This window comes from Canis lupus, chromosome 30 (assembly GCF_048164855.1).
Source record: "Canis lupus baileyi chromosome 30, mCanLup2.hap1, whole genome shotgun sequence".
NCBI classification, from domain to species: Eukaryota; Metazoa; Chordata; class Mammalia; order Carnivora; family Canidae; genus Canis; species Canis lupus.
The window spans coordinates 18,612,684-18,637,882 of record NC_132867.1 but is presented as its reverse complement, the minus strand read 5'-3'; the positions used below and the strand labels follow the sequence as shown (position 1 = coordinate 18,637,882).

Genomic DNA, 25,199 nt, shown 5'->3' with positions numbered 1-25,199 from the left:
TGGATTAATCATACCTTCTATTTATCTCAAGCTAATATTTTTAAGTTTCCAAAAAGTAATCAGACATATCCAAAAAATGCAACTGTTACAAATGTTTATTTTCTGATCTATGTGTTTCACAGTGAATGTTTTTAACATGTGCAAAACTTACTTAGACACAGTTGAATCACCCATTAGAAGGCCAAAAATGTGGAATAAATGAATTTGCTTCACTGCTTTAATCTCTTGGATCATTTCCAGAGTAAGTGCAAACTTCAATTTAGCTTACCACATAAAATCTATTGATTTGGGAAGACAAAATTCACACCTACTTAATACAGATGCACACACACATACACACAAATTGCATGGGTCTATATGGTCCAAAATAATAAAAGAAAGAGTAAGGTTTAAAGGAGTGTAGACTAGCCCTATGGAAGAAACACAATTTGGGTTACATCTGAAAGGAATGATTATTACTGATGTTTTGAAGAGGCATTGGGGCTACTGTGTAGGTAGGGGTTCAGGGAAGTTCAAAGATTGAGGATAGTAGATAATCATGTGTTGCTATACCAAAAGTCTCTCTTGCTGGGGAACAGAGAAAGCGAAAACAATGTCATATAAAAAGGTGTGGCTAGATAATTGGGCACTACAGATTCCTGGTAAACAAATATGGTATTTATTCTTAGGGCAAAAACCAGGAGTCCCCAAATACACTACTCTTTTTAAGACCTTTCCAATGACTTGATCTTAGGAGCAGTTAGAAAGGATGGAGAAACAATAGTAGAGTGTGTTGTTTGATTTTACTCCCTGGATACTCACAATTCACATTTCAAGACATGTATTAGAACTATGTTTTGAAAATAAAAACAACAGATACACCATGTACTCCTTTTCATTTCTCAGAGGCCAGCTAAAATTTTAAGAAACTCTAAGGACAGTCTCACTGTCACTGTCTAATAAAAGAGAAGTTGATTGCATGGGTTTAGTAATTGATACCAGAAGAGCTATGCAAGCCTGGATCAAGACAAAAGGCAAAACCATGGCCCTTCCCCATTGCCTTGCCTCTCCTGCCATGCAGCTGTTGTGGTGGTCATGGGTGGCACAGACAACGGGAAAGCACTTTGTCCCTTCCATCAAGTCCTGACTGAAGGAAGAGATGCACGCAGTGGGAGCTTGGAGGGAAGTGGTAGATCCCAGCAGAGATGGGTAACCACGCAGAGAAAGGGAGTGCTAAACATGGGCAGATGGAAGCTTAGATTGCAGCTGTCCTCCCCTTCCCTCAGCCTCCAGGCAGCTGAAAGGGAGCCAATGCCCGCTCATTTCTATTTGTCTCTCAGTTTTGCCAACCAACTCTCGTTGTGAATTGCTTTAATGAAAGCTCTTAATTTTCCAACTTAAAAGGTTTACCAGGGAAAAGATAAGGTTTAAAGTCCTCCATAACCCCAACTTCCATTCATACCCTACCTAGATAGTCACTTGTCTTCCCCTTCATGTACTGATGCAAACATATCTATATTTTGTTCACTTAAAAGATTTAGACAATACCCATGGTCATTCTTCAGAAACAAGAACTTTTTATTTACGCAAGAGGAACACAGGGACATTTGAAGACCAGATAGTTACAAGTCTCTTGAGAAGAAGCCACAAGCATTGAAGAAACTAGCAGACGATAAGACAAGAGGAGCTACAGTTCACTGTCTCAGCCAAATCCTCAACACAAACACATGCTCATTGATGCCCTCCAACCCATGTTTGCAGTAGTTCATAGTTTGTCTCCTTGGTGAAACATCTGTGTGCTGTGCTTACCTCCACAGTGATGGTGACCAAGCACCTGGTCCCAACCATGAGACCACTTTACCTGCTGACAGAGGCTAAACAGAGCTAGGGAAAACCTCAGGCCCCCTCTGCAGCCATCTGCTTCTGGTCTTAATCCCTGCCCCCAAACAACCATCTTTGTTTTGTGGGCAAGGGAGGGACCAAATGGATTCCAGAATCCTCAGAGAGCTACTTGTGGATATATAGGCAACATGTGAAGACATATGATTTATATTGTATATGCCACTTTTTTTTGTTCTAGACTGAGTGTAATATTGTTGATACAGCTATTAACAAAGTTGTTACAAAATCTGTTGAATTTTGAACTAAAAATAATCGTAAGGCACATGTCTTGCACAATTGAAATTAGACAATTCTTGCCTCTAAGTAAAATATTTGAGTAAATTTCCACCACAGTTAACGAAATAGCTTCTTATTTCTGAAGAGGTTTCCTAAATGTTGTCTGATCCCAAAGCAGAGAAACTGAAAGATGAACCATTTCTATAAAAGAAATTTTTCTATGGTAATACATCTACATGTGTGTGGATTCAGTTGTAAACAGGGATACATTTCTTTAATCAAAACAGCATGTATTGAAAAATGAAACACCATAAAAATAAATATTAGAACAGTCCATTTTTATCAAACACTTATGTAAAGGTAAAATAGTTTTGCACACTGTAAATTTTAGTACAATTTACATTACATTAACTAGATTACAACTTATGAAAAGTGACAGAAACAAAAATAACTGCTTCCAACACATATAGTTAGTTCTCTGACGTGTTGACGGCAATTTCATCTGCACAGTCCATTCCATGTACTTGGAAGTTTGGGTGCATCCTTTAGCGAAATAAGCATGTCTCACTCATTAGCACAGCGTATTTTGTAAATGAATTAACAGACATATAAAAATTATTTTAATATTTGCCTCAAGGGGGAGCTTACAGTTCATCTTGCAGACCCTTTGAGATTTCAAGCCATTCCAAGCTAATGTTCTGATGCCTGCCATTCCTGATGCAGATCCAGAATTTGACAATTTTATTTTCTGTTTTGGAGCAAGTCAGTGAATTTTTATACTTCCATGCCACTTTCTTTTCTGGTGCTTTTTGAAATCCACAATGTGGACTGGGTTGGACTAGTTTTTGTTCTTCCTTTACTGAAAAACATAAGAAGACGTAAGTTCAACATCTGAGCCCTTTTTATGGAAATAGGCATGTTTGGGGCCAAATGGAGATATCTCAGACCCTTTCTTCTCTCACCAGCATATCTACAAAAAATTCTAGATTATTCCAGTATGTGAAGATGGTAAACAGGTCATGTGAAATGATGAAAAAAATAAAATTGATCCCTGTTTGACCGTTCTTAGTTTAAAATCAGACACATTCAGACACACACAGGCAAATGTGTCTAACATAATACCAAAAACATTCATTATAATCACCCATAAATCTTCATTTTATTTGATCAGTGATTTTTGAAATTTTGCTTTTTGGATATTCTTCCATTCACATATGCTATATTTAATGCCAAATCATCAAAATAGTGCTTTTGTCCTAAGTATGAGGACCTTCCTAATCCCCTCCTTCCCTCGGTTTTACTGTTTTATAGTAAACTCACTTAGTCCCTGAAAGCTTGGTTTTGCTTCAGTTTCTTCAACCAATGTAGTTCAAAGTAGATTCAGGCCTGGGTAACTTAGTTCCCAGAGATCTGAGAGTGAACTTCCCCCTTGTCAGATGTAGAATCCGAGCTCACACTTCCAGCCCCTGTAGAGGGCTGGCTGTCTTCTCACTCTCTTTCCATAAAATGGCCACTTCTCAGGCTCCTGCATAAATGCCTGTTTTAGAGTTTAAGCAAGTCCTTCTCTACCAGGCTACTTATCAAGACCTAGATTCCTGAGTCCAGTTTCCTGAGAATGAGCCCTCACCTGGAACACGTAACCACTTCCGGTTCCTGCAACCGGGGTCCTGCACTTTTGGCCTCCCACAGATTGTCCCTTTATGGGCATCTGACATCTGCCCCACACCCTGTGAGTGTCCCATTCTGTCCATTCTCAGTCTACCAAGAGTGGCAGAAGTCCTTCCAAGACAGAAAAGAACTCTTCCTAACAAGCCTGAGCAATACAATTCTATAATGTTACTTACTTGACTTCCATTTAACTGTGAATTTGTTATTAATAAAATATGCCCAAATTATATGTTTTGGAGATTTGCTTCCAAAAAAAGTAAGACCAACACATCTTTATCTACAAAGTCATCTAACATGAATGAAAAATAAATCAAGCAAAGTTTATGAAAAACAAGAAATGTTTTCAGATGGTAAATAAAAGGTGGTTAAGTTATTAATATAACTTAAACTTTTGTGTAGCATTAGTATTTTATTTCAGAGTTACTATTGGTTAAGGAAATAAGTCATTATTTTGAATATGACATGGAATGACATAAGCCATTATGTGTACCAGATTGGAATTTAAACTTTCTGCAAGGCACTCAGATGATAATGGAGTTGAGTCTTTGGTGAAGTTTCTCCTTGCTTTCCTGGAAGAAAGGAAAAGGGGACCATCTAAGAATGAATGAATTAAGCACTACAGCTAATTCTGGCATGTGGAGGTACTCAAGTCTGGTTTATTTTCTCACTCTGAGAATTTCAAACAAGTGAGAACTCCACAGATCTTCAAAGGTGTAAAAATCTGGAAGACTTTTATCTTAATAGAATCTCCACAATAATACACTATTTGGAAGAAGAAAAACCAACTTTAGAGAAAACTCAATTACTGGCACTTTAGTCATTTTTATTTTAGAAATGACAATGTCTACATATTTTTAAAATTGTTTTTTTCAAGCTCATTTGTTATTTACAGCTCTTCCCTTAACAGTTTGCTGAATTAAGGGAGGATTTATATCACATCCTCTCTCTACTTCTCTGCTTTTCAAAATGACTAATCATCTTTCCATCTACAGTCTTAGGAATTAAGGGAAGAAACGAGATATTTACTCTCATCGTTTTTCTGTACAAAACATTACAAAAAAAAAATTTAACTGTGTTTCCCATATGTATTAGAAAACCCAGAGAACACAAAGTGTAGTATTAATTTGCCATGCTTACTTATCATTATTTGAAATGTCGTATTTAAATAGCTCGTACAGCATGCTTTGTGTCCTCCTTTAAACAATTTATGTGAACCATTTAGAGTTTACATCTATTTCATGTTTTTTTGTCTTCCTGGGGCTTTTTTTCCCTAGTGAATTCTATTATGGTTTATTTCAGAAACAGATGAAGATAGACTCAAATCAAAAGAGAAATATGCAGGCCCTTCTCTGATGGAGGCACTCAGTTTTTGTTTAAAATACTGACAAAGATCCCTGTTCAGGTACCAAAAAGTGAAATAGAAATGAAATGAAACAAAATACTGACAAAGATGGCTAGTTTATTCCAGCAAATATGCTCTCATTTAAATGCAGCATCCTTTTTCTTTTAATACATATGTTTCATATACTTTTTAATTGATAAATTGACACACATGAAAAAATTTCACCTCTAACTCAAGGGTATGATTAAACAGATAAAAAAAGGATACTCCCAAGAATCTTGCTGTTAAGATATACTATTTTGTTTGAGGCTGCCTACTAAAAGTGACCTGTTTTTGCCATTGCACTTTATTTCCTATACTCAAAAGACCCTTTGGAAATAAACAAAAGCCTAGTACTTAAAATTTTAAATAAATATTACAGAGTGCACCCAAAAATCAAGTCTTGCATACAGCACCCAAAAATCAAGTCTTGACATATACAGGTCAAGATGGAAAGCTTTAGCACTAATGCTTATACATAATAAACAGGAGACAGTATAGTATAGTTACATACATTGTCAGCCTGAAAGGATTCAATATCAGATGCACACCATACACACACTAGCTATGAGACCCAAAGCAAATTGTGTAACCCATCTAAGCCTCCATCTTCTCAACTGAAACACAAAAATAAGTGGGTACCTACACCATCCGACTTGTGAATATTAAGTGAGATAATTCATGAATCCTATAAACAAAGCCTGTCTCATTAAATTGTATATACTGGATTTAAACTAACAGATAATGAAAATCAGAACGTTTTTAAGGAAAATTATAATTTAATACTAATATTTTTAGTGAGTTCTGGAAAGCCTACATAAAAGTTTTCAAGTTGTCTCTACATATATGAATTATTTACCTTTTATGCAGCATCTGGAAACAGCAAGTTCCAAAAGCAACCAGGATCAATAAAAGCAGTGGGATTGTTGGTATAACAACATAAATTAGATTGGGAATTATGCCTATAAAAGTAAAACAGTCTTAGTATAAAGAAACGGCTGAGGCAAAATTCTAACACTAAAATTATATAAACATTTTCCAAAACTTTAAAATAGAATTATTACAAATAAATGAATTCCAAGAAATCTTATTCCCCAAATATTGAATAATCTAATGAAATAATATATATTTGTTTGATAAAAATTAAGAACAAAATCTTACTTCACTGGTTGCCATGCTCCAGTTCAATGTCCATATTTCTAAAACTATTATTTAAATCTGCAATTTAGATAGGGGCTAGTTTTCACAACATATTAATAATCTTAGCTATCTTACTTCATTAATCCTCAGTTATTACTTAGAGAAACAAGCACTGATTATTAAAATAATTGTTGATTTATTGGTTACATAATTATCTTAACCAATAAGGTCAATGCCTTGATGATATGCAAGACTCTCAGGGATTAAATCAAAATATTAAATATTAGTAAACATTAACTAATGATACAGTCATAACCCAGAGACACAAGATTCCAGAAGCATAAAGATTTGATCTTAATTAAATTCTAAAATGAATAACTTTTTTAATCCTGCTTCATCACACTTGATAATGCTAGGTATTCTTAGTAAAATAAAAAACTGCCACATTTAAGTCCCATACAGATTAAAATCACTTTATTAAACATTTTTTCAGAGTCATAAAAGGGAAAATATTCCTCATGTAATTATTTACTAATATTTTTAATTGGCTTTATATGTTCTGACTGGTTTTAAAATCAGGCACCTGAAAAGTAACACACACTAAGGTTTAATATCATGTCCATACAAGAAAAGCAAATTGAAAAACTATACATTTAGTTAGCAAATCAAAAGCTGTCGGCATTACCAATCTAAATTATTCTAGTCAGTGACCAGATTTAGATCAAACTATTCATTTAATTGTACATCATGTCCTTTGTTAACAAAAGATATATAAACTGAGGTCTTAGTGATGGGGTATTTTGGAGATAACTTGCTATGCTTTCACCTTTTCTTGAGCCCTCAATACATGACTTCAGGGATTTTAAGAATTCAGGAAATATTTTCATTCCTTTTCAAAATACCATGATGATCCCTTATATATAATAGTAAATAAAAAGAGAAAATATTTCCTACTCTTTCGTGGATTTTGGATCACCTGTGGAAAGATTCTGCAACTCTGAGTCTTTGGCTCAATCTTCACAAATCAACTAGGATAAATCAAGATTTCTGTCCAATTGTCACAGGACCATCCTAAAAGGAGTGCCTAACTAATACTAACAGGAATTTCTGACAATTCCAATCAGGGAATGTGCAGTTGCACTGGGATTTCATTATTTCTTTTGCCAGGGGCAGCTGAGTTAAGAGCTGATTGTATGCATTCTTTCCACCCTCCTCACTAGTGATGTCACCTTGTTAGGCTAAAATCAGCCAAATGGGAGTACACACCACCACAGGACTCTGCAAAGGATACAATTCAGGCTTTTCCCCTTATACCCATTTCCACATCAGTCACTCCCTAAACATTTACCAGCACACCACTGTTGGCAGGCCGCTGAATGTGCCAATTTACATCATAATGCCCATGTGTTGTTGAATTCAGGTTTCCATGTAGATTGTGTAGTTTATGGCTAGTTATGTCTACTTAAAGTGAAAAATAAGAAGGAAACAAAATAGATTCTTTTGTTCAGAAACTAGTTTAGGGGACACCTGAGTGGCTCAGTTGGTTAAGCATCTGCCTTCAGTTCAGGTCATTATCTTAGTCTTGGGTGTCTGCTTCTCCCTCCCCCTCTCCCTCTGCCTTTCCTTCTGCTTGTGCGTGCTCTCTCTCTCTCTCTCTCTCAAATAAATAAATAAAATCTTAAAAAGAAAAACTAGCTTAGCATTATCTGTTCTAACGTAGTTCAAAAGTAAAGTTCCCTAGGCCCAATTTAGTGTACCAAGCAACAAGAAAAATTAGTGCCAACATGAAGCAGAGTTTAAAATTACAGGTTCTGCTCTTTGACAGAAGGGTTAGAAACACGTGAATTCATTACCTGCTTCAGTAACAACCACATTTTGATGGGTATCTCCTGGTTGATTTGTAAAATAAGTCTTTTCTATAGGAGAAGTTGGATTAATCTCTGTAAATAATAAGTATAAGCATCATATATAATGATAAAAAAGAGAAATACAAACATAGATGAAACTAAAAGTCTATGAATAAAAGAGAAATACAAACATAGATGAAAATAAAAGTCTATGAATAATGTAAATACCATAGTTTTGATTTCTGAACCATTTCAGATAAAAGTTATATTTTGAATTTAATTTTACATGAAATTATTCAACTGTGAAGTCATCACTTAGTTATCTTTGAATAAAGTATCCACTTGGTGAATCTTGCAACTCAGATCTTGGTGAATCCTTGCAACACCCAACTGTATTTAGAAATCAATAGCATGTCTATACTGATGACACTCAGCAGATGACTACATGGATTGCATTTGGAATTGATGATTCAAGTAACAACGTGCTAAAACATATTTCTGTCCTAGAAAAACAATGACATAGTTAGATTTGCTTTCCAGGAGTGGCTATTTCTTTAAAAAAATAATAATAAATTAAGGCTTGTAAAGTTATTTCTTTCCCTGGTTTTATGAGACAAGATATCTTCAGTGGTCATGCAATTAAAAAATGTCAAAATTTCTTACCATGATCTGGTACCGCTGTGCTGCCTATTTTTTTCCCCAAGGGCTCTATTTGTTAAATTAATAGTTCAGTGAAAGTAAATTGAATTAGTAAGAAAAAAGAACCCTGTAACTTATCTTCATTTGCTTCAAAATATAATTCTCTGCTTATGTTTGTCATTTGATGGAAAGAAAAAAAAAACATATGCAGCATTTTGTATTAGTGTAGAATGTTAAATCATTTTTAATATTATGTTGGCTACTCTAATTTGGCCACATAGTCTTTCTTTATTGAAAGTTTATCATACACCATCCTGTAATAATATTTATTATTTTCTTCTACACATATGTCACTCTAACACTTTAATAGCCTCCTGTAGGTTTTACAGTCCTACCCTACGCTCATTTTTCTACAGAACTTAGGCATTCTATGCCTGTTGCTGCTCAGCTGGTGTTTGCTGAACAAATAATACAGATATTATGTATTTTACCAACACAGAACTGGTTATTCTTAAAAATTATCTTAATAATCTTTAAATTGATGTGATTTCTGATAAATAATATTATAGAAATTTAATCCCATATACACTATTTTTAATGTCTTAAGAACAAGAGTGCATAATGCAATTTTAATAAATATAAAAATTAGTTTCTGAAGTATCCCCATAAAAATGTCTTAGGATAACACTGATAGAAACAAAGAATAGATATGTAACTCATACATAATAATAAAAAATGGAGAAAAGGATGAGAAAGTCAGTGAGTTATTCAGTTTCTTCATACTTAGGTTAATTGTTTACTACTTCAGATATCATTAGTCATATTATTAGATGGTATGTAGGAGGCAGGAGGAGGAGATTAAGTTCAAACCACACAGCACTTCTGGTAATTGGAGAATAAAGTTCAAAATAATTGGTGTTTTAAATCATAAATTTTAATAAATACCACTGCTTACTCCTCCAAACCCCTCACCACCAAAAACTAATCAGCCTCCTCTTAAAGAGCACTGACTATATAAGCAAGAAATTTATTCAAACCAGCATCCTCCATAAATAAAACACTAAGCTCAAGGAAGGCTGACAAATAGAAAATAAATAAAGATGAAACTATCTAAATTAAAATAAAGAATAAAATTCAACTATCTTAATAAGACTATAAATATAGTTACATATTTATAACTATAAAACTGAACATGTCCATCAAAAACAAAAAATATATAAAGGAATCTTATTGACAAAGTATAGATTATTTGAAGATAAAGGTAGAATGTAGAATTAAAAAACAATTTTTTATCTTAAATGCTCTTCCATGAGTAATAGGAATCTAGATTACTTACACAAAACAAGTAAACAAGATTCTGGATTTGATAGGGCCCTGAATAATTTGGTAAGTATGAATGCAAAATAAAAATAAAATAAACCAATATATGAAGGGTCAAACAGTTTACTTAAAAGCTAAAGAAAGGGGAAAGAAATACTAAGACTACTCTATAACATACTTTCTTTCATTCAATAGTTTCAAGTACATAGTATCAACAATTTAAAATATCAGAGAATTTCAATTTTATGTTTTTCCAAGAAAAAAAAATAAAAACAAAGAACATAAGTGCATAACAGATTTGGCTTTGCAAAGGCTTCTAGGAGGGTAATGATGGATTTAGGGCTTTAAAGAATAAACTCACCAGGGATATAGCAAGCTGACTAATATACCAAAAAGCAGGATAAACATAAGAGAAAGGTAAATCTAATCCAAATAATCCCTTGTGCTTTAAGGTCTTCTGAGAAAGGAATCATGTAATTTCAAGAGAATAATGGAAATAGCAGTACTTGATTATAATTGCCTTCCATGAACACATTATGAGGTCAAGTAGACAGCCCCTCAGAAGACTTAAAATGACACTTCCCAACACTGAGGATGAGAAAAAAAAAAAAAAAAAAAAAAAACATCTCAAAGCCTAAATGTCTAGTTTGATTTTATTAGGTGAATAAACAAATTAGTTCACGTAGTTTTGATTAGTCTCTACTTTTGGTCAAATATTAATTTAGTTGAGCTGTCCTCTTCAAAGTAATTCAAATTTACTATGTCAACAGGAAACCCCACCAAGTATAGCTCAGGTCAATGCAATCTTCCCATGCTGCACAGGGCAAGAAGTTGGAGACTTCAAACAAAAAGCTAACCAAGGGGACATATTCCAAAGAATGACAAATAGGAAGACCATGAACATGCCCCTACTTTTTTTCCACCGTGGCCAGTGAGCTATAACCAGTCTGACTGTCCTGGAGGAGCACATGCGAAGTAACATGCCAACAAACAATAAGCTAAGGTTCTAGGAGGGAGTTGCTTTGTTCCCTTAAGTGCACTAGATAGTCATCCAAAGATCTGTTGCTCACATGTGTAAAACTCTAGGTGCTTTGGTGACTTTTACCTACTTCGCACACGTTACACTAAATATTTACAGTATTTTAAAATAGATTATTCTTTATAAAATCTCTTTACAAAAACAAAATTTGACCTTAAGGTTATAAATATTATTTTCTCTTAAAGACAGCTCTCCACATGTGTGTAGTTCCTTCCTTGTACTTAACTGATCGGGCAGTTTGCTCTATAGCATAAAGTATATTTCAGTTCATGAGGGATATGACAAGCTGCAAAGTCATTCTATGTTTCAAAGCAGAGAAACAAAAGGAGCCAAAGGCAACGAAACCTGAATATAAATAGTAAAGATAAAAATGTAAGCAAATATGCACAAAATCTGCTATACCTACTTACTGTTCTTCCTACCTGGTTCATACTTGCAGATGTAATTGTGCTTCATGTTGCACCTGTCATCATTCCACTGGTAAAGGTAGGGACCGCCAAGACCTGGATTGGCTGTTGGCTGATGATACATCACAACACACTTCTCACTTCCACAGGAAGGTTCATCAGTATACCAGTTTCTATAAAAAGAGCAACAGGAACACCTCAAAGTGATTTCTTTTTTTTTTTTTTAATTTCATTTACTTATTCATGAGAGGCACACAGAGAGAGAGAGAGGCAGAGACACAGGCAGAGGGAGAAGCAGGCTCTGTGCAGGGAGCCTGACATGGGACTCGATCCCGGGTCTCCAGGATTACACCCTGGGTGGATGGCGGCGCTAAACCACTGAGCCACCCCAGCTGCCCCAAAGTGATTTCATTCATTCTACTATTTTGTTTTGTTTACTGTTTCAAGTTTTTTTTTTTTTAATTCCAATTAGTCAACCTATAGTGTAATACTAGTTTCAGGTAGAATTTAGTGATTCATCACTTACATGTAACACCCAGTGCTCGTGACAAGTGCCCTCCTTATAATCCCCTTCACCCATTTAGCCTATTCTACTCTGACATCCTCTCCAGGTAACCTGAAATCTCCCTTCTCCCTTTTGAGTCTCCCAGAGAACATCCAACTCTGCAGGATCCCTACTCACCGGTACTGGGAACTGCTTCCGTCAGACCACTGGTAGAGATCTGGGCAGGCACCAGATGTTTGCCCCTCTCCATTTCTCCAAAGCCCTATCCAGAAATCACCATCAGAAATCCCCGTTCCTGGTTTTGTCAGGTTTTGCAACATACTTTCTATTAACTTCTGTTCTGCTTCATTGTCCAGGCTGAGAAGGGCTCCCCCCTCACTCTCACAAGCCAGGCGTGCCTCCTGGAAGCTCACTCGGCTGGACAGTTCATGGAAGTAGGCCATTTTGTAGCAGGGATGCTTGAGGTCAGCGAAGCACACCTTTTGGCCTGAAAAAAAAGAATCTAGGTGTTGATTATCTGAACTATATTTATAATGCTACTATGAATTAAGATTAAAGAACCAATCAAAACAGGATACACTCTCCCAAGAACGATTCTTCCACTAAATCATTTTATGGGGTTTATTTTTTAAGTTATTATTTTCAATTTTTAAAAGCAAATTGATTCCCTAGTAAACCTGTAACATAAACTTTTAAACACCATACTTCAAGAAAATTTTTGTTAAGGGAACTCATGATTCTTCTGGCTTAGATATAAACTACCACAGTAAATAAAAGTAGCTGGAGAAATTTCAGTTATCTAGAGAAAAGAGAGCTAAAAAGTCAAAATTATTAAAGAAAAATAATTCATAAAACAATTTAATTTTTAAAAACAAGTAAAAAAAAGCAATGTATAGAAGGTATGAAAGATATAAGGTGGCAAATTTAAGGTGTAAATATCTTTTATTGTATATACATGAAAGCAGATACATTAAAATCGAAAGTTAATAGAGGCCAGAATGAATGTAATTCCAGTAATAATGTATTAATATAATATGGTATTAGAAGTGACAGGATAGCTTTCTATAGTACTCTAGATTAATCTTTGAAAAAATTCTCATTGCCAATTTTCTGATTTTATAGAACATGGTATGTGTGAGCTCCAGTCGCTCAGCCAATGACTTCTATCCTTTTACATAGACATCTCAAATGAGCTATAAACTCCAAATAAAGTTTTCCAAGTTTGAACTTAGAGAATCAAGATTTTATCTATTTTAGAGAGTGGGAGGGAGAAGGAGAAAGTGAGTGAGTGCACAGGAGTGCAGGGAAGAGGAGCAAGGGGGGAGAGAGAGGGAGGACAGAAAGAACTTCAAGCAGACTCCAGAACCCATGCTCAGGAAGGGGGGACAGGTGGAGGTCATGCTGGATCTCACAACCCTGAGATCATGCCCCCAGCCCAAGCTGAGTTGGACATTCAACCAACTGAGCCATGAAGGCACCACTGAATTTAGGAAATCAAATACTTAAAACAAGCAAATAAAAAAGAAATGCATTTTAAATGTGAAACAAAAATCAGGTAATAAATCAATTGCTAATTATTATCAATCTTTGAAACTTGGGTAGAGATCAGGGTAAACTGAAATTTGGTCAAACCTCTCTTTTAAAAACAGTTGATTGATTAGCTAAAAACAAATTAGATGATATTTATGAGAACAAATTATTTTTCAGCCTTAGAGTCCCGATTTATGTATTAAATGGAGACATTAAATAAAAGGACTTCAAATATAACCTAAAAAATGCCCTATTGGACTAGTTGAAATTAACTCCTTTATGAGTCTAAAAGTAGTAACACTGCATTTCTTTTAAACTTTCCCTAATTTAGGGGCTCCTGGGTGGTTCAGTCAGTTGAGCATCTAACTCTTGATTTCGGTCAGGTCATGATCTCAGGGTCCTGATATCAGGTTTGTCAGATCGAGCCCCACATGGAGCCACCAAGCTCAGTGGGGAGTCTGCTTGAGATTCTCTCTCCCTCCGCCCCTTCTTCTGTTCTGTCTCAAATAAATAAATACAACTTTAAAAGAAAAAAAATAACTTTCCCTAATTTAGAATTTCATTCAATTCAAATCCAAATTCATTTAAATTTACCTTTCCCCATGGTTAATCTTAACGATTGGTAGTTTTACTGCATATTTCTTTAGGAATAAAGACTGGCAGCAACAAAATGTCCAAAATGTATGAATAAATAAAGAGAATAATCAGAATTTGGGAAGGAAATTTAAAATGTAATTTTTATTTATACTTGTATTTTAAGAATTTTTATGAATTACAGCACTTGGTTAAACCACCTATCCTGTATCTCTAAAGATTTTTAAAGTCACTATATTCATATGTGTGTATATATATATGCATATATTTTAAAAATCATACATATATGGCATATATATATATACATATATATACATATACATATATGCCAGAACCCCAAATGAAGCTTAAAATAATTTTGAGACCTCTTAATGGAATATCACCCTTTTTATCAAGTTTCATTGTGCAACATTATTGCTCTACTTCTGCTCTAACAACATCTGTGAAGATTTAAATATACAGGCAACAAAAGTTTGATTTAAAACAATCTCTCAGGGCATCCCGGGTGGCTCAGCGGTTTAGCGCTGCCTTCAGCCCAGGGCCTGATCCTGGAGACCCGGGATCGAGTCCCACATCAGGCTCCCAGCATGGAGCCTGCTTCTCCCTCTGCCTGTGTCTCTGCCTCTCTCTCTCTCTCTCATGAATAAATAAAATCTTTTAAAAATAAATAATAAATAAAATAAAATAAATAAAACAATCTCTCAGAATTGAATTTCACATATGTCTATGTATTGAGCAGAATAACTTTTCCTAATAACTCAGTGACATAACTGCAACTGCAGATGATCACATCAGGTCATAATAGAGACACACCAGGGATATTACACTGTACAGGATTTAACTAACTCTACCAGCAGTGGAATTCCTATTGTTCTATTGTTTACATCCGCCCCCTTATACCACCTGACAAGTAAGCCAATTATACAGAGAAATCTCCAGAACAGCCATCCTGTTTTGTTTTGTTTTTCAGAGCTTCTTTGGTTCACTTCTGATGTCTGCTGTCAACATTAAAAATGCCATGTGTCCCTCTGTCATTATTTCTTATTCCCAACCTGCCCATAGCCTCTATTACTTTTCTCATCTTTTTCCGATTTCAGTTTAGAGTTGGTCTCAGAAAACAGACTACCAATAATTTTATGTAAAATGAAGTCAAATTACTTTGTGCTAAGAAATTAAGGCAGAGCTTTCCTGCTTTCTTAAGATTTGTGTGCATAAAAAAAAAAAAAAAAAGATTTGTCTGCATAAACATGATTCTTGTTGGATTGGAGTTTTTTTTTACCAGGTATTTAATTTTGTAGCTGATCAAGAAAATTTGTCAGTAGTGGAAGGAGAGGAGTGCTATTATACCCAAAAAATACAACTTCAAGCTTTATACTCTTAATTACAGTACATCACACTGAGTCAACATCGGTATCACATCCATTCTCCCTCAGAATTGGCAATTAATGACCTATGAGGACACTCAGAGTCAGGAGGGAGCAGAAATCAGGAGGCCATTAACCTCACCACAGTGTTTGACTGATAGGCATTCAATATCTTGGCACAAGCTGAGGAGAGTCCTCTAATAAAATAGTTGCAACAAGGCAAGCCAGCCAGCCGGGTGTCCTCTCTGTCTCATTAACTGTGATCTGGACCCGGGAGCAACACACTGTATAATAAGCACAAATTAACGGACTGCCCCTAACTAATTGTTAATGAAAAATAAAACGTTAGTATGAATGACCACAGGAAAATGGAATTAAAGAGACATCAAGAGGACAAATCCGTCTGAAATAAATAATCCTTTAGAGAGAAACATGGAAGTCCCAATGGCTGATTCTAACACAATTATTTATTTTAATTTCTCCTAATTTATTATTAGATTTTGTGATGACTTCATTGTTTAAAATGGTTGTTCCTGATAATATTCTAAAAATGTCATTAAGCCCAGTAAGTTCTGTGCTTGCATTTTTAAAGCAAGCTATTTCCATTTTCTTCTTCTACATCCTTTACATATTTCTAAGTCTCAAAATATATCTCAACTGCATTCCCTTGAGCTTTCAACTTGCTCAATTTTTTTACTCTCAAGAACTCTCAGACTTGAATTTGACTTCAGCATTTCTGAAATATTAAATTATCCACCAACCTTGTTTTGCAAGATGTCAAAAGGAGCCAATATTTTTTTTAAATTAGTCAGGCATTTGAACGAGTAAAAATTGTTTATGTAACAAAGCCAGCACACATTCAGAGGGTGCCTACCTATGATTTATATGCCAACAATTTCTGCTCATTATCTTTGATATGTTAAAAATAAATACAACACAGATTTGTTTATGGTAAGGACACAGAAATGATGACAAGAATTAACTCATTTATAAAATTAAGATAGCTCTTTGAATGAAATTCTTAAGAGAACTTTAGTGTAATGGGGAAATTCCTAACATCACCATGTGAGTCTACAGTGAAATAATACTAATAAGAGAAAAACCTAAGGCAGGGACTGTATTTAAAGTAATGACTGATACTGCAGAAGTCCTAGATGATAGCTGGCTGTGGCACTGTCTGTGACAGGCATTCCCCTCTTTGGTTGTGGATGATGGAGTGGTCCAGGGTCATGGTGAGGAGGTAGAGACTATGGTGGCTGCATAGCAGAGGGACTGTCAGGGGATCAGAACAGTGGCCAGTTACCACTAGCACAGGGAGATATTAACTCCAAGGTATTCACTGAATATCAGCTGTGTCCTCAGATTTTGAACTGAAAAGTCACTAGCCGTTCAGATCTAGCAAGGCTGTTTACAGAAAATTATAGATACATTGCCCAGTTTTATTACCATTTATATATACAGTAAGTTAAAGCTGACACTGGATTTCTTCACATCCATTTCTATTTCACTACCAACTACTGCCTTATTGTGCAAATTTGGTCCAAGCTGCAGCAAAATCAGCAGAAGAAGCTACTGAACGCTCACCACCATTTCAGCTGATCACATTTGGCTGTCACGGCAGTGGAACTCCCAACAGCTGGGAAACAAATGTTGCCCTAATTCCCAGAAAAGTTCCATTAATACAGATCTTTTGGAAGCAACTTTCCCCACTTCTGTAAAGTCTAATCTTCCTAGAGAACCATTACAATGACCTCTCTTCTCATTCTGTGAGATCACACGGAGAATCTCCTTTTCTCTGATCTTTAAACGTTACATTCAGACAAAATCTTCCATTGACTATTTTGAACAAGAGGAATTCTAACCTTCCATATACTACATTTACTTGCATCTACTATTCTATTAACCATAAAGTATTTAGATAAATATTGAGATAACCATATAACAGTTACACTAAGGCAAACTTTAACAATAATTAAACATCACCTAGTATTACAGTGACAGACATCCTTTGATTGTTGGCTTATTTACAAGAGTTACAAAAGACTTACCACCTAGGATTCTACACCTATTAATTTTATACACACATGCAATACAGAACTACATACGTATACTTGCACTTTTACTTAGGATAATTCTCAATACTGCCTACTAAAATAAACATTCCTACCATTGTCACCACTAAGATTCTGCTATTCTACTATTCCCACGAATAGATGGTTTTGTCTTTTGTTATAGTCATGAAAATTCCTTTAGAGCTAACTATTGGCAGTAAATGTTTTTGGCAAGATACAAAAGTGAGGCCAAACTTATTAAGTTATGGCAGTTTACTTTGTTCTTCCTAAATAGAAGGGATCTATGATTCAGTTTTATTTTGCTTATATTTATTAACTTTCTGACAGTTGAGTCCTCTATTAGTAAAGCAATACATTTTTCTTGTACCTTACACTATAGTCATATATTATCAATATTGAGTTGAATTTATACCATAATTTTCAATAAAAGCATAGACCTCTTATGAATTCTTATGATTCAATCATGATCTACTTTTAGTTGCAAAAATAAATAAATAAATAAGTTGGGGGCACCTGTGTGGCTCAGTGGTTGAGATCTGCCTTTGGCTCAGGACGTGATCCCCGGGTCCTGGGATCCAGTCCCGCATCAGGCTCCCCACAGGGAGCCTGCTTCTCCCTCTGCCTATGTCTCTGCCTCTGTCTGTGTCTCTCATGAATAAAAATAAAATATTTTTTTTAAAGTTGTATAAAAGAGAATCTACATGACAAGTCTTCCCCAAACCTGACTGACTGAACTTTGGATATTTTACCAGAATTCCACAAAATAATTTGTTTTTTATCATTCTTTCTTAGTCTCCCCAAAATCACATTGCTAAACGGGCTGGTCCCACATTATACATTGTGACATAAACTCTGACAGCAATGCCAACACTTCTAAACTAAAAAGAAATGCTTTCAAGCAGTGTCCTCCTTTCAGTGTTCAATATTACACCAACTTCTTAAGAATCCTTCTTTATTAAAAAATTAAAACATTCTTTATTATAATAGCTCATTTTTGTAATGTTGATTTTATAGTGCAATTAAATGCATAATGCACTATCATGAGTGTGCTGGGACCTCTTTTCTTGCATTGATAAACAAACTCAAAACTGTAGTTCTGGGTCATTTTGTGGACAGTGGTGGCAGCTGCAAGTCCTATCTTCCCCCCTTGGGAAATACCACAAGCTTTGAGAAGGGAAAGAGACTCATTTTTTTAATTTGCATATTTCAAGCTGAGATCTAAATAACAAATGGCAAACCAAGTACCTGTGTGACTTAAAGGTTAAAGCCTCCATTCAAACTGGCTTTGAATGCCAGAGCTGTCCTTGAACTGTGGGTATGCATGGGGACATGACAAACTTTTCTGGCCAGTTTTCTTACCTAAAAAGGAGTTTTAAAGAAGCACTGATAATCATAACACCAGAAATTTATCAATAGTTTAGCATGAAGGGTCTCATGGCTAGCACAATTTTGGTAAATTAGGAAACTATGTTCTCTCCTGGTGATGTAGGCTCTTCAGCTAGAAAAAGTTGTGTTTCCCTCTAGGTGGGCTTGCATACTGAGCTCCCTCTCAGCTTCTCTGCATGTACTGTCTGTGCATGACCCAATCCGCCTGAATCTGTCCAAACCCCTTAACCCTCCAACAATCCTGTGCTATAGGTCTCATGATGTAGCTCTCATCCGTTTTTTAAAATGAGCAAGGCAACATAGAAAAGTTCAATATTTTGCCAGATTCACACAGCTCTTAAGTCAGGGTCTAGAAGCAGGCAGTCTGTCTGGCTCCATAGTCCATGCCTTTACCCAGAGGTTCATGCTGCCTCCATATATGTCCCAAATGTAGTATTTTTTCTAAAGTGAAATATTTTGGTAATAAGGGGATTGATGAATACATGCATGATGCATGTTTTCTATGTTATGATTATCAGAATTGATTTGTTACTGATTAGCATTGCTGGTATATGCAAGGGCTTGTGCATTAAGGGTTTGTTTTTCTAAGAAAACAGAGTCTGTTTTTCTAAGCAGATTGTGGATTTTCTGTTACTGAACACAGAGACATGGGACAAATATTGGAACATCTATCTCATATTTTCAAACCATATCTAGCCTTAACTATTTTTTTATCAAGCCCTTTAATTTTCTAAAGAAAGCAAAGCCCAAATAAATTTTTCCCAATTACAAGGATTGCAACTATAGTCAAATTGTCAGGCCATGTTATATTACCAAGTAATATGTTACAATAGTGAAAGAAATAATCTTGCCTGCCAGTTGTGTATTTCCATCCACCTGTATGCCAAGTGCCAGCAAAGAAAGCTGCTATAAAAAGTAAAAATTGTTAGTAAGAACATCAGCTGGATTTCCATTCTAGACCCCATATAATACCACCTCTTTTTTAACATTAATGTAATAGATACTGCTATCCTCAGGAAAAAGAGTCCTAAAACAAAACTATAAAATGATGAAAAATAGCAGTTAAGGAGTAATGGCAATGATAGATGTGTAATTTATTAAATGACTGGTAATAAGATTAATTTGTTCCTTTCCTGCCCAAGAGATACTTAAAGTAATTGCATCTTTGAAAACTGCACTGTCATCACTTTATGCTTTTGATGATGTCATGGAACAGTACTACAGGATGGGGTATGCTCAGCAGATTTTTCCTATTTCCCTTGCTATTACAATAATCTATAGACTACTGGTCAACACACATTAATTTGCATAATTCTGTGGCATCTGCACAATAAAAGAGATGTGTCTAAATCACCCAGTCTCTTAAATAAAATACAGGCCAATTTTTTAAAACTTTTTTTAAAATTTTATTTATTTATTCATGAGAGAGGGGCAGGCAGAGACACAGGCAGAGGGAGAAGCAGGCTCCATGCAGGGAGCCTGACGTGGGACTTGAACCCAGGTCTCCAGGATCGTGCCCTGGGCTAAAGGTGGCACTAAACCGCTGAGCCACCCAGGCTGCCCCAATGCAGGCCAGTTTTAATGAGTTCAAAATAATATGTATTAAAGTTTTCTGCAGAAATTTGGAGGTACCATGAAATTGACCTAATGCCATTTTGTTGCATAACAAGTTGGGGATCACTGCTGTGAACACTAAAAAGAAAAAGCAAGAGTAAAATACACACACACACACACACTACATCAAAACACTTCAAATGCTTAAAAATATCCATATGATCTTCAGATATATCTTCCCATCTTAGAAACCTGAATTTTGAATACCTCTTTTTTTAAAAAAAGATTTTACTTATTTATTTGAGAAGGAGAGGGGGAGGGGGAGAGAGAGGAAGAGAGAGGTGGTGCAGGAGAGAATTTCAAGCAGGCTCCATGCCCAGCACAGAGCCCAGTGCAGAGCTTGATCCCACGACCCTGAAATCACAACCTGAGCTGAAACCAAGAGTCGGATGCTTAACCAGTTGAACCTCCCAGACACCCCTGAACACTTCTTTTTCATATGGACCCAAGTCCCCATAAGTAAAATCCTCTTACCTTTGTCCTAAAGATGTCATTCTCTCCCAGTCAAGTAACAGAATTAAATGGTTGTACTCCCCACAAATATTCTCTACATATCTGTGTTAAAGCAACAAATCAGTGCAAATCTAAGATCCTAAAAGTAGTTCTCAACTTTGACTCATAAATTCATTAAATACTCTTTCATTAAATATTCTTTAATTTATTAAATTACTCTCATGGTTATATAATTTATTACATATTTGTGCATCAAAGTAAGCATGACCACTAACCTATAAAAATACTTTCCTGTTAACTAACTAATTAGATGCTATTAACTCTTATGGGGCACATTATGATGATGAAGTTTGAAATGTTATTTCTTGGGACACCCAGGTGGCTCAGGGGTTCAATGTCTACCTTTGGCTCAGGGTGTGATCCCGTGGTCCTGGGATCCAGTCCCACATCCGGCTCCCTGCATGAAACCTGTTTCTCCTCCCTCTTCCTATGTCTCTGCCTCTCTCTGTGTCTCTCACGAATAAATAAATAAAATCTTTAAAAAAATGTTATTTCTTGTTAAAATATTTTTATTTCATTTATAAATAATGCTCTCAAGTTTTAAAATAGTGATGTATTTAAAAGTATTGGAAAGTATCTTATTGAATATTTTGAAGTACTTAAAGGAAGAAAATTTCTATAAAGGATTATTTTGTGAGTTCCTGTCTTTTTTTCTGGGAAAAGTAATTATTTTGGTACACTACATAGAAATTGCAAATAGTTGTACTGATATCTAACAAACAGCAAATGCATTCTATATAAGGATGTTCCTAATAGTGTCCCCAAAGAGCTTGTTTCACTTGATAGACACTTGAGTAAAATTTCGGTCAATGGTCCCCAGTGGCAGGAAAAAGCTGATGCACCACTCAAAACTTAACACTGGTAAGGCAGACATTAGATCTACTATTTCCAGCATGTCATGTTTTGGACTGTCTGTACTCATGCTATTATGGCTAAAATATATTTTTAAAAATTTATCTTTAAAGGATAAAGCCACAAACTTATAATGGTTAAATTTTAATGTGAATTTTTATGGCCAAAGGCAATTAAATTATTCATAAGAAAGCCATAACTAAGTAATTATTTTGATATCAAGTAAACATCATCATTTATGCTAAATCAAATAGATCATGTTCAGTTAATTAGAAATTTTCCAGATGTCACCTACAAGATGCCTATAAATACTTAATAGAAAAACACAACAAAAGGTTTGCAACAATTTACACAATAGAACAGAAAATAAACATCAATAATTTTTTAAGTTATGTTTTTAGTTTCCATATCATCCTTCTCCTTTGCAAGTTTTATGGCATATAAACAAGAATATACCAAAAGGATACTATTTAAGTATCAATGAAGTGTTTCTGTGAGTTTAAAACACACCATATGCTAAAAGCCTGGTCTCTGCTGCTCATTCATTTGTAAGAGTAATTCTCATAAACACAAAGGCAGTCAAATATGCAATTTACACATTCAGATAGGTCTATAGAGTGAACTTTTTCTTCAAAGCTAAATTAGGGGGAAAGGGATCTAGTGCATAGTTCCTGTAACATCCTTACTTGGTACTCAAAAGTTTTCATTTTATCAATGCAAAGAGCCTGATTTTCTCCCCATGCCCCCCAAATGTAAGCAGCACGCATGTCCTAATGACAGTTCACAGGGTATTTAATTCCAGTGTCTCCAGAGGGCCAAAAAGTTAGCAGAGAGTGATCGATAAGTAGACATTTAAGAATTGTATTCTTAAGATGCAGAACATCACATACTGCTGAGGGGAAGATCAACAACAATTAAGCTTCACATGCCAGTTTCCAAAGGTCTGGCTTCAGTACCCATTAAGCTGATACCACTTGTCATTTATCCTTACCTCTAGTGGCACCTGTTCTACAGATGGACAGAATGTGAGAAGGAATTTGCGCTTTTTACATTTAGAAAAAATCCACACTTAAAACTCACGCCCACACACATTCAACAGATACTTATTGCACCACTTTAATTACCGTTGCAAGAAATTTCAGGGGGGATAGTTACGCTCGGTTTTCACGTGAGGCACTATTCATTCATCCTAAGCTTTTGAGAATCTTCCCTTTTTGTTTTGTTTTGTTTTTTAAGAGACTTTCCCAAAAACTAAGAGAGGGTGAGTGTGATAGGTATTGCTCAACCAGAGAACAGTGAAAGTCGAAGAAAAAGAAAAAAAAGAAAAAACCCAGAGCGAATGCTGGGAAGCTCGCCAATTTGATCCGTTTCCCTGGCACTGCCTCCAGCCCCCTAACTGAGCGCCTACTGTGTGCAGCAACCCGTGGTCATTGCCAGGTGCCCCTCAGCCTACCTGCACCTGACTTGTCTCCGGAGAAGTCCCTACCTTGGAACCAGGTGTGCGTGGGCAAAGGAAAGGAGGCCGCACACAGCGCTCAGCAGTGTCAGGCCGCCGTGAGAACAAGGGCTTTGTGCCCCCGAGTCTGCGAGCGGCCCAGGGGAGCAGCTCTGGCCTCAGGCACCATCCGAGCGGACCCAGCGGGGGACCGAAGTGGAGCCGGGCCCACAGGGGGTGGCATGTCTGCAGGGTTCTCCGGGCTTTAGGTTTCCCGAGCCGGCTGCAGGAGGGTGCCCTGCCCCGTGGCCGACTCCGTCACGAAGCAAAGTGGAAAGGGCTCCTGGAAGACGCTGCGCCGCCGAGGACGCAGCAGAGCGCGCGCCGCAGCTGCTGGACCAGGCACCTCCAAAAAATTTAAACTTTTCTCGGTGCGCGTTTCTGGGGAGCGGGGAAGAAGGCGGAACACGGCGTCTCCCCAGCGTCTGCACCCGCCCCCCGCCGCCCCGTGCCCCACCCCCGGGATCCGCGGCCCCCGACTCACCGCTGACCACGCGGCGGCAGGAAACCCCGGGGCCGCAGAGCAGCGCGGCGCCCAGCAGCAGCGAGAGCGCGCGGCTCATCGCGGCGCGGCGCGGGGGTCGCGGGCAGCCTCGGAGCCCTCTGCCCGCGCCGCCGGAGCTCGAGCCCCCGCCCCCGCCCCCGCCCCCGCCCCCGCCGGGCCCTACTCCCGCCGCCCGAGCCCCGCTGGCCGGGCCCCTGCGCTCATCGCCGTCCGCCCGGCCTCCCGCGCGGGTGTGGGGGCCGCAGCGCACCGGGGCGGGGGCGCGGCGGAGGGGAAACCAAGTCAGAGGGAGGGTCCCGCGGCCGCCCCGGCGGTGCAGCAGGAGCCCCGCTCGGGCCCCACCCGACCCGGTTGCTCCCCGCGGGCCTCGGGCCGGTGCGCCCAGTCCCGGCTCTCGGGCGGCGGCAGGAGCAGGAGCAGGAGCAGGAGCAGGAGCGGCAGCAGGAGCAGCAGCAGGAGCAGCAGCGGCAGCAGCTCTGCGCTGGAGGCGCGCCCTTATATACCCACATCCCGAGGCTCCGGCCCCTCGCTAGCAAGATTTTTTTTAACTACTTCGTCTCTCCCGTTACGCGGAGCATCCCGGCCCCTCCCCTAAAAACTGGAGCCTCTTTGAAGAGAGTGCGCTCAGCAGCCCCACCTCCTCTCTTCTGCCTCCCCAGGTCCCTTCTTTCCATTCGCTAACAGACCCGATACTCATTTGTGTGAAATGTGACAGCTTTGCTATTAAACTCTGGCAAAAGTTGGATCCATTTCGTTTTCTCAAAGATTGATGTCCACGGGGATGCCAAGTTGCAGGGCCTTTCTCTCTTTGTGCTAAATTGCTTGATCATATGCATTGCTAGATGCAGGGCACTAGCCACTATTTAAGATGGATTGGCGACGTGGGAGCCAAAACCTGCTCGGTGAATTCTATGATGTGGCAGGTTTTCCCCCCACCTAGGTTCTGCAAATAGATTACTTCCAAGCAGGTTGTTTGACTAAATGCCACAGGAGCAAACCGAAGAGAGTATCTGAAGCACGGTTTTCCCAACTGATGGTAGCCTCAGAATGCAGCTCCAGAGAAAACCATCAACACAAATATTCTGCATACTTGGGAATTTCCTGGATGTATATGTATGAACTTCTTTACGATCATCTATCCGTGATCTGTAGCTTCCATTAGAAGTAAAGCGTTCTAAAACCTACAAAGACACTTTTCCATAATCTGACTTGGTCTTTATATCAGACCCTC

At 37.4% G+C, this 25,199-nt stretch overlaps 1 protein-coding gene across 3 annotated transcripts; it reads right to left on the bottom strand.

The window, feature by feature from the left end:
• Positions 1-1,533: 1,533 nt before the first annotated feature.
• On the bottom strand, positions 1,534-24,081 carry CHODL (chondrolectin). Of its 3 annotated transcripts, XM_072806612.1 has the most exons (7): positions 23,948-24,081; positions 12,221-12,530; positions 11,554-11,711; positions 8,140-8,226; positions 6,006-6,108; positions 4,256-4,334; positions 2,818-2,956 (listed from the first exon to the last, which is right to left on the bottom strand). In XM_072806612.1, exons 1-7 carry the CDS (start codon positions 24,024-24,026, stop codon positions 2,954-2,956), a joined length of 819 nt encoding a protein of 272 aa, XP_072662713.1. In that variant the 5' UTR covers positions 24,027-24,081; the 3' UTR covers positions 2,818-2,953. The 3 variants fall into 3 exon arrangements, with proteins under 3 accessions (XP_072662714.1, XP_072662711.1, XP_072662713.1); XM_072806613.1 differs by lacking the exons at positions 4,256-4,334; positions 23,948-24,081 and adding an exon at positions 23,455-23,853 and having other exon boundaries at positions 1,534-2,956; XM_072806610.1 differs by lacking the exon at positions 4,256-4,334 and having other exon boundaries at positions 2,737-2,956.
• Between the last annotated feature and the right edge of the window lie 1,118 nt (positions 24,082-25,199).